A 12,937-nucleotide genomic window follows, 5' to 3' on the forward strand; every position below is an offset into this window, starting at 1 on the left:
CGCAATGTTATGCCATATTATTGTGTGTAAAAGAGTAAATGTAATGTGGGAGGGTGTAAGAGCATGTTGCTACAGTGTCTGTATGCACAAAATACAGTGTAATGCATTGTTATCAACTGGTATGGCTAACAATGGCTAATCTGGCTAGAAGTCCATCCAAAATGCACTCTCTTGCTGCTTTTTAAAAAATGTGTTGACAGTTGAAAAAAATACTATTACAAGTTTGTCCTCTAAAGGTCCAGTGTGCAGAATTTAGTGGCATCGAGCAGTGAGGTTGCAGAAGTGAAATTTCTCCTGTGAGCCAAGTGTGCAGGAGAACTACAGTAGCCGATGTGAAAACTCAAAAGGCCCCATCTAGAGCCAGTGAATGATTTGTCCGTTCTAGGCTACAGTAGAAACAACATGGCAGACTCCATTAAGAGGACCTGTAAGAGGACCTGACCATATGTAGATATAAATAGCTCATTCTAAGGTAACAAAAACAAAATGGCATACAATATACAATATCTGTCAACATATCCCCCTAAATCCTACACACTGGACCTTTAAAATGTAACCAAACAAATTGTATATATTCCACATTGTTGTCCTTTAAAAGGTGTTCACTATATTGTTTGCTAATGCTAACTGATACACTATATGGCTAAAAGTGTGTGTTGATGTATTTTGGTCTGGAGCTGTTTGGCATCATTTGGATGAGGTCCCTTAGTTGAAACTGAGGCAAAATTTAAATGTACGTCTTATTTTTAAAATGACGTGCTAAGCGTGGGTTTTGTTTCTATGACGACAGTATCTTGACACTAACATTTACTGGGTAGCTAATGTAACGCTACGTTGATAGAGGGCTGACTACACAGCTCGCAACAAGTTTAGCACAGCATTCAGTGGCCGGCTGATCTGCTCCCACAAATGGCTGCTCTGTCTTTGTTGGTAGAGTTTTTAACTGAACTGACTATCATACATTTGCTAAAGAAGTGGCAGTAACATCACCAGCACCTTTCTGAAAAGTTCAGATTTTCAACTAGATGTAAGCGGCTATACAAAAAAAGCTGGAGAGCTCTGAAAATGGACATTGGAAGCAGCGCTTTTTCTCTTGGCGACTGCATGCAGCCGCATACACTCTCTCCTTACTATGAACAACTGAAAAATAAGACACGGTCACAGAAGAAAAACACTAAGTGGACCTAGTCCCTATAATGATATTAGATGATAGTATGCTTCCAGCTTGGTGGCAAGTGTTTAGGGAGGACATGACACATGAACATGACAATGCCCCCATGCATTAAGTCAGGTCCATGGTGTAGAGGAACTGGACTGCTAACCCATTAATGCTCTTGTGACTGAACAGAAGCAAAGAACAGTAATGACTGTTAAAACAGCATACTACATATACTTAACATACAGATGAAATGTGAAATCTACATACTTTGTTTGAGTGTCTATACACTTTTGGCCATGTTGTGAACATATGGCATGAATTAACCCATAGCAGCAACTTTATCAAAGTTTCTACAGCATGTTGTTATGTGATTGCAGCAGAAACAGATGTTAGAAATAAACAGACAAAAATGTTAGCTAACAAGATGCAGTAGCCACAATGGCTGGACAAAACAAAGGAACACAACCTGCAGACACCCAGAAAAATAACTCATTGACAAGTAATCACTGGTAGATGCAGTGCAAAACAGCTGCGGATGACCAAGCATGTTGACGAATCACGTAAGAGTGAGTCAACATCATCAGTATCCAACTAGCACCTTGCCACTGTCTCACCCTCCCTCTGATCCCTGAGGACACTAGTGAGACCCTCAATCACCCAGTGCTAGGCAAGAGCCACAGAAAATCTATGGCATCAGCTCCTAAACACCCCCACAGCTTATTAACCCAGTTAGTCTCAGCAGCTATCATTCCTCCTGGTAAATTAGTCCACGACCCATATGTGCCTGGCATGACAGAGTGGTTTACCCACATGTGGAAACCAAACCAAGCTTGAGAAAATGGCCTTTGTAAGCATTCTCAATGCTGACACCATCCTGAATTGGACATTTATGAATGAGACAGAAACCGTGGAACAAGGCCAGAGTGTTTAGTGTGGACCTGTTGGTGCGTGTGTTTAAAACTGTATGCATTTCATCATGCGTGTTGTGGGTCTCCTGGCATATTTTTCTGCTGATTCGGTGGCATTTCACACTCACTCATTTACAGTATCTAGGGCACCGGGCTGGCCAACAGAACGAGGACACCTGGAGTGGTGGTGTGCCATCAACAAGGCCCTGTGTGTTTATGTTGTGATGCTTCGAGAACATTCTCAGTCTCCTCCGCTGATTGGATACTGCAACTAGACGATCGGCCAGTTAATGTTATTGCTGGCTGTGTGGAGTAGCCTGACTTTTTAAATGTCACATAAGTGAGAAATTCTGTGTGTTATTTGTCAGGTTATGGGATTAAAAGATATTTTGTTGACACAGCTACAACTCTGCAAGAGAAACCTGATTTCTTAGTTTAACTAAAGTCAAAATAATTCTCCATAGATTTCAAACACATACAATCAGCAAGAAAAACTGCATATTCTCCCACTACACAGCCTCTCGTCTCACTGTGCTGTCAGCCCAAAAGCCCTGACCGAGAAAGAACTCATCACCATCATATGTCATTCAACAGGCATCTATAATCCATTTAAAATATGGCCAATCTTGTTTCACATATACACCATGATCGAGGCTAGAGGAGAAATTTAATTACTGACATGCAGGTAAATGCAGTTTTACAGTAACCAGGTTACTGTAGTGCATGTGAACATGTGAACATGTTCTCTGATTTCCTGCTGTAACCTGATTTAAACCAATAGCCTTGTTTCCTGTTTGTGTATAAACAGTTAGTCATCCTAGCACAGAACAACTGCTTGTTGCTGCTGAACTAAAAGCAAAACTCTCCATTAATGGATTTGCCACATTCATTTATTCAGTCTTAAGGGAGTTATATTAAAGCATTATTGTCTCACTGCTGGAAATTTTGAGGCATCAAGGAGAAAGAGACAAACTGACTGAGCTGTTTGAACTTGAGGGTGCTTTCACACCTGCCCTGTTTGGTTCGGTTCAATCGAACTTGAGGACTTCTACCCCCTAAGTGCGGTTTGGGCAGGTGTGAACACAGCAATCACACTCAGGTGTACACCTAAACAATAGGGCCGAGACCTTCTTGAAGAGGTGGTCTCAGTCGGGTTACAAACTAACTCTGGCACGGTTTGTTTGTGGTGAGATTGTGCTCGAACCTCGATCCAAACTAACTGCAGTTGCATTAGGCATTGTTTGGGTTAAACATGAGCATGTTACAGTCCTGGAGGATTATTAATGTGCACCTCCTCCTGTACTGCCTTAATATGCACATTCAGCACATCCAATGCATCAAAACATTGTTTTCTAGTTGGAGCCGCGCCTCATTTTCAAACTGTATGGTTTGACTAAAATGAACAATAACAGCAATATAGTTCATGATGACCAGCGCTAAAATCAAACTGTGTAGATGTCCCTCCATTGTGACATTAGAAAGTGTTGCATTTATCTTGCAAGTTCTCCTCTTCAACGTTTTGTTTACTTCCTGGATTTTTCGAGAGGAGCTCTTCTCGCGCAAGGCATTTTTATCTGGTCTCCTTGTAAATGCCTCAATGAGAACACAAACCAACTCTAGGCAATTATGCAACTTCGTAACAAACTTAGTCCCAGATTTGGACCAAAGCAAGACAACTCTAGGTCTGAAATCACCCTCAGTCTAAGCTTAGCTGTTACACTGATGACAAAGTTTTTGCACCTCAGAATGTCTTGTAGACCACTGCATCTGGTCATAGACTCTTACTGCGCATGAAGCCAAACATCTTACATTAAACCTTTCATCGGGTCAGATTTACATGAATTTACTTTATGAAGGTTAACTCATAGTGATGAAGAGTAGACCTTCAAATGAGGTGCAGGATCATATTTTGATTCTCCCGTTAGCAATGTCAAAACACTCTAACACTCTAAGTCAGCCAGTGGGGACCCTCAAGGTTCTGCAACTGTGACTATTTCTCTATAATTCACCACAAGTTATGATGACCAGATCATGTATACAGGTGACAACTGTTATGAGAGATTTCATTCAAAACAGGGCTGTCACGCTAACAGCAGTATTGCAATACCACGCTATTGACAAGCCAACAGCTAACGGCAGGAGATGGCCAGCAACTGCCATATTCTGTATGTTTATGTTTCTTTGGGACCACTGTATATTTACACTATGCTACAAACACCAGCACTGTGACGAGGTGCTGAGTATTTATTTGCACTTAAGCACTGCTTGAAGTTTGCTGTTTTTTTTGGTTGCCCAGAGTTGAAAAATAATGTGTCAAATGCTGCAGCTACTTGTCACTGTCACTTTTTACTCCAGTCAAAGTGGAGGAGAGGCAGGACAAATACCATAAAGACCAGCCGATACATCACTGAACAACAACAACAACAACAACAACAAAGGAGACATTGAAGTTGAATGTACACAGACCTGTGCGTCCGTCCTCTCTCCCGATGTTCATCAGCCTTCCCTTCATAGAAAGCAGGTACTCTACCTTGTACCAACATTTTTATTTTTGCAGATATTCTGTGTCATAGCAACCAGTTGAGCCAAAGTGCCTCAGCTGAAAAAACACTTTTCCCTCTTATTGAGCGTCATTGCACTTCTGTGTTCTGCTTTCAACAACAATGAACAAGTATTAAATTTGTTTTAAACTGTCTCATCTGTGTCATTTAAAAAGCAACAATATGCCTAACATTAGCAATATAATAAAGTGTATTTACAAAGCACTAAAATCAGGGTAATAAGATTATAAGGTAATTTGCAAAAACAATAAAAAACTGCAGTTATACCAAATATTGCGCTGAGCACACCCTAATCCTTCACGCTGACAGCCCTACTTCCTCATGTGCTGATCTTCTCTGTATACAGTGCGAGTGTACTGTGGTGATACACAATCATTTTCTTACATCTGTTGCACCTCCATCTTGTCACCACGGTAACAGGATCTGAGGATGGTCTGTTGTTCAGCATCCCACAGGTGCTCCTTGAGGAAGTTACCAGCCTGTACCGCCCTCTCCAGCGTGGCCTTGTCCCCCAGAACGGCCCCAACGCGAGCGTAGGCGGACAGCATCAGACCTGCAGGGGTAGAAGTAGTAATGATGATTATGGTGGTTGAGGTGGGATGATTGGTTAGAAAAATGACTTTGACTCAGCTTAAAACATCATGTCCTCTCTCCGCTGAGGTGCCACCGTGTAGCCGCACAGTCCCAGCCTAGTTATTTTTCACACTCTTTGAACTTTCCTTGTTCTCTCTCACTCCTTCTCTCTTCCCTCTTTCATGTAGTGTATCAAAGCCTGGTGAGTGCACAGTCTGGTCTTCAAAGTGTTGCAGCAGAGGACAGGTGATTAATGGAGAGGTTTCTTCATTAGAGAGGAGAAGGAGAGTCTCGTGTCTAATTGGAAAGTTCTCGGGATCGCAGAGCCTCATTACCTCACTAACACACTCTGTCTTGCGACGTCAGCCATGGGAACAAAATTTGTGGGTGTACGTGCATGTGTGTGTGTGGTGTGCTTTGTGTTCTTGTAATTAATCACATCTGAGACAATGTGCAGGACAAACAACGTTGAGGTGTCCAAATTGGCATCACACTAATGGAAAGTGACAACTGGTACCTCCATAATAATTTACACACATTTTCATACTGCTGAAAATAAATGTGTGTATAAATGATTGTGTGTATAAATCTGACTTAGAGAAGATGCACAAAGTACTTCCAACATTTAATTTGAACTACTAATTAGTGCTGCGTGATATGGCTTAAAAATAATATTGCAATATTTTTAGGCTTTATTGCGATACACAATTTATATCTCAATATTCTGATATCTCCTCAAAACTACTGTAAACCACTGAAATACAAACTTATTAAATTAATTCTAGTTACAATACAGTTAAATAAGTAGCTACTGTGATAATAAAATTTTTAAAAGTACTGATATAAAAGTTAGTCTAATAAAGTACATTTGTGGCATATAATACTATTTACAATAAAGTTAAATATAGTATTATTACAATAACGTTAAATAAAGTACTGTTATAATAAAGTTTAAGTATTGTTATAATTAAATAAATCAAAGCCATACCACTAGTGCTTTTATTTTGAAACACCCGGCTCATCTCAAGTTGGAAGTGCTGATGTTTTCTGCTGTGAACATGAAGCTTCTGGTCAACAGTAGACATTAACAGTTAGCAGAAATTTAAACTGTTGCCAGTGCACCTTTTAATGTGAGGATTTATTCACTGTGCACTGAAAACACACTAACACCTCTCTAGTTCATGTATTAGTAGTACTTGCAAGTCGCACTGGTGCTCCATGGTCACAAAATGTGACTAAATAGTCAAGGTCTGGAGCCCTTCAGGTACATAAAACCATGCATCGTCTGCTAACACTATCACAAAACTCATTAAGACACACTGCTACCGTGCCCCCATAAAACATGAGCATTTTTTTCCTCTGTAAGCTGGAAACAAACCAACACCATTCCAGTCCATACATTAATAATATTTGCAAGTTGCAGTGGTGCTCCATGGTAGCAAATTGTGACTAAATAGTAGAAGTCCTGAGCCCTGCAGATAAGACACACACTTTGCCTGCTCACACACTATCCCTCAGGAGAAAGTGATCTGCATGGGTGGAGGAGTGTGTGATGAATAATGTTTGTAAGTCTTTCTTTATGTGTGTGTGTGTTTGTCAGAGGGATGGAGCAACAAGAGAGAGAAAAAGAACTGAAAAACTGAAACCAGTCTCATGCCAGTGGCTTTTGAAAAAACAAGACAATTTATACTCCATGTTCGTGAAATAGTCATTTTATACAACCCATGCTGAACAAGACCCCTACTACCAATCCATCATCAGTGAACCAATGTGGTCTAGAGTGTGAGATTAAAAAGTTAAACGATAATCTGTTATAGAAAAGGATAAGCAACATTAGCAGGCTATTGATACTACCCTAATTTTTATGCAAACTTGTCTAGACTTTACCATTCCAGGAGGCCAACATCTTGGTGTCCAGATGTGGGCGTGGCCGACTCTTCCTCACTTCTGCCATTTTGGCTCTGGCCGAGGCCAGGAGCTCGTTGACTTTCTCGACACTGATGCCAAAGCGAGCAGCCGTTAACTCCACCGAATAACGCACAATCAGCACATTTTGGCCCTGCAGCTCCCCGTGGGGATCCTGGCAACAAACAGCACAGGGGATAAGAGGGTGTTCACAGCAATGAACTCATACTGACTGGAACAGCTGCCATGTTAATGCCTTAATGGACAGTTTTAACACCTTAACATGCTGTCTAATTAAAATATAACAAGTGACAGAGCACTGTGTGCAATTTTTTTTAATTTAAATGACATTTTTCCATATAAATATTTTTGAATAATCTGATCACAAAACAGTGAATTTTCTGAATATAACTTAAGTCATTACCTGTTCTGGGGTGACATTGCCTTGCTCCTTGACCCCATAGTGGTGCATGAAGACATCTGCCTGTGTGGCAGCTCCAGTGGCACCCTCAACCACTTCTGGCAATAGCTCCCTAACTTCTGAGGCTGTCCAGACGCAGAAAGCCCCTTCACGCTTTTCTGGTCCCCCTGATGCTGGGATGGAGTCTGCATCCTCTGCACTGTAGAAGCCTCCAGACTGTTTGGAGAACAGACAGGAATGGAAGAAGTGGAAAGAGAAGAATTAAGCTACTATTTAATGACTATGTAACTTGAGATAAATACAGGACTTGAGGTATGTATGTACACCTTTAAATACAGCAGAATTCACAATAGCCTACACTACGTGCAGTCACATGGTTCATTTACAATGAAGACTAACTGTTTGAGAACATGACTGTGAAAGTATAAACTGTATAGAGTCAATTAACACCAGACTGAAAAGCAGAGGTTTGCTGCCCTCTTTGGTTAAAGGTTTCAAGTCTGTTTTACCTCTGACCTTCTTTTTCAGGTTCATACTACCACATATTTTTACTAGAGCGCGTACTGTCTGTGCTATAACACCTGTATTCACCCTCTTTCTGAAACACTCCGTTTTAGCACCTGTCTCTTTAAGCTCTCCTCCAAAAAAAGCCCAGTCTCCTCTGATTGTTCAGCGTTCACGGACTTTCTGCATCTGTGCTTTTGCCATGTCTGCACCATCATTAAAGCCAGGAAGAAACTACAATGGAGAATAATGGCACTTTATTCCCTTCAAAATCACCAATAATAGCTTTCCAACTACAACCAGACATGTTCCAGCAGGAATATGATCCAAAGTTGGGGAAAAAATTAATAACATTGGCTACCAAGACAGGGTACTACGTTTTTTTTCTTTTCACATGCCCAGTCAGGCAAGTGCGTCAAAAATCTACTTGCTCAATCAATTTTAACTTGCCCCTATATATACTGTTTTATTTATTAGCAGATATCAAAGAACAGCAAAGACTTCAGTTAATTATCATGTTGGAACATTTTTCAGAAACTTTATGCGACTTTAAAAATTCGTCTTGCTCTCAAATTTGCAGCAAACTGCATCATACATACATGAAGTTTCACCCACATCCTCTAACACCACCCAATTAAACTCCTGTTCTCAGGATGATTGAAATCGCTGGCAATTTAGCTTTCACTTTAGCTTTGCCTGACACCATTTTTTCACGCAAGAGGGCTCTCTCCTTAGCTACGTCCATCAACATCTCTGGTAAAAACAATGTGTTTATTTCCTTTTTACCACTTGCCCGATAAGGAAAGTGAGTTGCTAGCTTTACTAGCTCAACGTGGTACTTTACTTGCCCCTGGCAATTGGGCAATCCTTACTGTTGAGCGTTGTAAGATTACAGGTTTCCCTGACATTAGCATGTAGCTACATGTAGCAGTGTAAAACAATATAAACACTTTCAGTAGCGTTCCCGCAGCAGATGACAATATCAGAAAATCTGTCATGATCTGACATCAGGTTGTTTCAAAAGTAGAAAAAACGTAGAAACCAAGTATCCAGAACGGTCTAAAGCCTGATGTTTTTGCTTACAGGGACACATCTGCATAGATCTACCGAATTATCTGAAACTTTGGCTACCTTTAATATGAACCCAAGGAGAGGCATAATAGGTCCCCTTCAAGTTAAAATTAAATACGTAATGCTTTTTACAACTGGCATGAAAACAACCATGAACCAATTAGACTGACTTTTTTTTTTTTTTTTACCAAACTGCTCTCAAGAAACTATCAAAATCTCGAGCTAAGAACAGAATTGACATCTCTGACACAAATCAATTAACCAATCAACACTTTTGAAGGGCTGTCAGGGATTACACAACAGGAATCAAATTATGTATCAATACATTTAAAGAACCTGATCATACAATGTGTCATGTAAGCCCTCCATAAGGATCTGCAGACACCTTACGTACAGTATTTTCACAGTCCTAAGTCGAGGAGTCTAACTCACTGAGGAAAGCTCCCAGCCACTGTAGCACAAAAGAAACATACACTCTATAGTGAATTACCTTTGCGACGTTAATTCATTAGCGTATAATTAGATAATAAATCTTGAAGAATATAATGATTGCAACGAGTGTGGTTTTAATTGTGTGCCCCGTTTGCTGCTGTTGATTCATTAATCAAAGTGGAAAAAGGGTTGACCCTCAGAGGAGAGCAAGGGGTTTAAGAGGCTATTTGTCAGCGGGGTCCCACCCCTTGCCCTCAAGGGTGTACGAACACACACATGCACACATAGACAGACACACACTTATTATCTCCTGGTGGAATTTACAGTTAATGTTCTTGCTTTGTCAGCAGCAGATAGAGACATTGTGACAACAAGGTGCAGTTTATTGCTCTATTTCTAATGACTTTCTTCTGCCAACACAACACTACGTTACCACTAACCTTAACTTACATCTTAAGCCTCATCTAAATCTTTTCCTTTGTATATCTTCTTAATGCTAAAAAAAACCTTTGATATAAAATATTCACAGTCACCTTAGTGCCCCAGTGAGAACTTTTGGTCCCCATAAATCCAGTACTACACACACGTACACGTAAACACACAGAAGAGTCGTAACAAGGCTGTAGCTGATTCACCTTGTCACTCAGGTCCCTGGAGACATAGAGCAGTATGTCCTTAGCCACATCTGCAAAAAGCTGCTCACCTGATACCTGGAAAAGCAGACACAGAGAGCACACACCTGCTTAGAGTCATGATTCAACCTTAACGTAACCTTAACGATACTGTCATGTGATTTATATGCAGGGTATTAAATGTAGAATCCGATGCAAATGCTGAGGCAGCCTCATTAAACACAAGCACATATGTGTGCGCAGTGCGTGTGTCTGTATTTGAGTTTGCATGCACACTTGTGTCCTAATTCACTTTTTGTTTCTGTCTCTGTCCACTCTGAAAACAGGCCAGCATACACTCCTGAGAAAACTAAAAACTATGGCAGTCAGATCCCAGTAAGGGGACACTTGGTAAAAACTGTCAACAACGAGCCTTACAAATGTGTGTTTTAGGACTTTCGATGTCATTATTAGCATTTGTATTTACTCTGAAGCAAAATCGATGTTTGCCACGTCTCACAATGATTTTCGCTGACTGGGTAATATGGCGATGCATTACTCGGATAAGAGAGAGACAGAGTGATGGAGGGATAATCACCCTGACAGATAAACAAAGAACGTTCACACACACAGCCAGAGACACAACCACACACACACCTGGGAGGCAGTAATGTAGGCTACAGCCAGCTGAGCCTGGTCATACAGCATCTTCTCAAAGTGGGGAACATGCCAGGAGGAATCTGTAGAGTAACGATGAAAACCCTGCAGGAGAGAGACATTAGGTGAGGTACAGTATATAAAATGGTCTATATTATAACAACCAACACTACGTTGCTGTGGCAACACCTGAACTGAAACAACAGAACATAAAACACTTGCATTCAAACAAACAAAATAGGGCTGCAAATAGAAAATATTCTTTATTGCTCAGACCCTGTCTACACTTATATATATATTTCTTTGAAAACAGACATTTTTCCCTCCATTAGAAAAGTAATTCTGTCCACACAACATTCGTTTTACAAAATAACTTAGTTCTAGAACATAAACAACTCCAAACTCTCACTGGCGTCAGTCGTCTTCAGCAGTCTCCTCTCATCACAAAGGTACTGAAGTTTACAGGCTAAGATTACCTTTTTAAAACACCTACTGCAGTTCTCATCATTATTGATTCCCCTTCAATATAAGTACTGAGGAGCTCATTCAAAGACAAGGCTGATGCTCTAGACCTGCAAACATTTTCATTCCACTCCTCACAGGCAACAATCTCAAAATTGGCCCACCAGCTGCTGATTCGACCAGGTGACCGTTGTTTCTTGTTGGCTTAAAACCATTAATGCTGAGGTGGACCGAACAACACTGAGCACAGCAGACAGCTCTGTTCGTCCATGAAAGCATGCAGCAATACTAAGTTTAAGTGTGAAGTAGTCATTAGACCAAGCATTGCTGACACATATAAACATGTTGGTAGTCTGCTGTTGTTGTTGATATTGTTTCTGGCATATGCTAATTACACAAAGCAACAATGGGTATGTGCAAATTGAGGAGATGACATCAGTGTTTCCCAAATGCTCCAGTGTATCTACAGACACAGAGTAGCCAGGGTTCTGACAGCTCTGCACCTTAGAAAGTGTTTCAAACCCCCCCCCCCGACCTGTAACTCAATTTGCATGTAAACAAGAAGGCCAAAACATCTAGGAAAATATCTGTGAACAAAAATATCTGTATATGTGCAGACAGAACCTTATAAACACTAAGTGTTTAGTTAATATTTCAGTCAATAAAATAACAGAAAACAGTGAAAAATGCACACTGTAACTTCCTTAAATTGCTTTTCAATTCAAACACGTATGAACCTGAGCCACATGGTCGTGGATGCCTCCCAGCGCCATCATGCGGAGAGTGTGTAACGCCATCTGAAGAGCCTCAACCCCCTCTGAGGTGGAGCGATTCACAGACCAGTAGGACATGAGGAACATCAGATTCACTATGGAGGAAGGGAGGGAGATACATATAAGTAGAGAAAGAGTCTGGTGAAGAGGACTCAATAGACATAACAGGGCTGCAGTACTTGCTGAGTCTACAGTACCTGGTGTGGGGAACTTTGGAGCCTCTCTGAAGCCACCATACTCCTCCTCGTAGGAATGCGCCAACTGCTGGAAGCAGCGATTGGCAACATCTGGGGCCAGTGGAGGACTCTCTCCTGGGTTTGCAGCGACGGCGGTGCCTTTCTTTAAAGCGTCAAGGATCCTCTCTCCACTGGACTCCAAGGAAGCTCGGTTATTCTGCCACTGAGGATCACAAGTCATGCTTGTCATATTTAGGTGTGACAATGATGCTGAGAACAAACAAGAACAAAAGATGTACTTTGTAAAACACTTACCTGTTCCATGATTCTGGTGAGAACTGTTTTAAACCCCGGCCTTCTCGCACGGTCTGAGGGAGGGAAGTAAGTGCCTCCAATGAAAGGCCGCAGGTCAGGGGTCAACCACACACTCATGGGCCAACCTCCACCTCCACTTGTTGCCTGCAGACATGAGCAACCAACAGTCATGAGAGAGCATCAGCAGAGGAAAAAATAAATACAACAGGCTTGTGTGAGAAAACCTAAATAAAACCGCACATGTACACACACCTGTACAAAGGTCATGTAGACCTTGTCGACATCGGGTCTCTCTTCTCTGTCTACTTTGATGCACACAAAGTTGTCACTCAGGATTTTGCCAATTTCCTCATCTTCGAAAGACTCCCTCTCCATAACATGGCACCAGTGGCACGTTGAGTAGCCCACT

The 12,937-nt window shown here is 41.2% G+C and overlaps 1 protein-coding gene across 1 annotated transcript in view; it reads right to left on the bottom strand.

Moving 5' to 3' along the window:
• spata20 (spermatogenesis associated 20) overlaps positions 1–12,937 on the bottom strand; it is a 69,875-nt gene that overhangs the window by 52,746 nt on the left and 4,192 nt on the right. The window contains exons 4-12 of the mRNA XM_049563459.1: positions 12,781–12,935; positions 12,529–12,672; positions 12,235–12,436; positions 12,002–12,132; positions 10,803–10,907; positions 10,170–10,244; positions 7,531–7,743; positions 7,089–7,281; positions 5,013–5,181 (exon numbers count right to left, since the gene is read on the bottom strand). Of these exons, the coding sequence (XP_049419416.1) occupies positions 5,013–5,181; positions 7,089–7,281; positions 7,531–7,743; positions 10,170–10,244; positions 10,803–10,907; positions 12,002–12,132; positions 12,235–12,436; positions 12,529–12,672; positions 12,781–12,935 (1,387 nt within the window). The remainder of the gene's footprint in view (positions 1–5,012; positions 5,182–7,088; positions 7,282–7,530; positions 7,744–10,169; positions 10,245–10,802; positions 10,908–12,001; positions 12,133–12,234; positions 12,437–12,528; positions 12,673–12,780; positions 12,936–12,937) is intronic.

This window comes from Epinephelus fuscoguttatus, linkage group LG20 (assembly GCF_011397635.1).
Source record: "Epinephelus fuscoguttatus linkage group LG20, E.fuscoguttatus.final_Chr_v1".
Lineage (NCBI taxonomy): Eukaryota > Metazoa > Chordata > Actinopteri > Perciformes > Serranidae > Epinephelus > Epinephelus fuscoguttatus.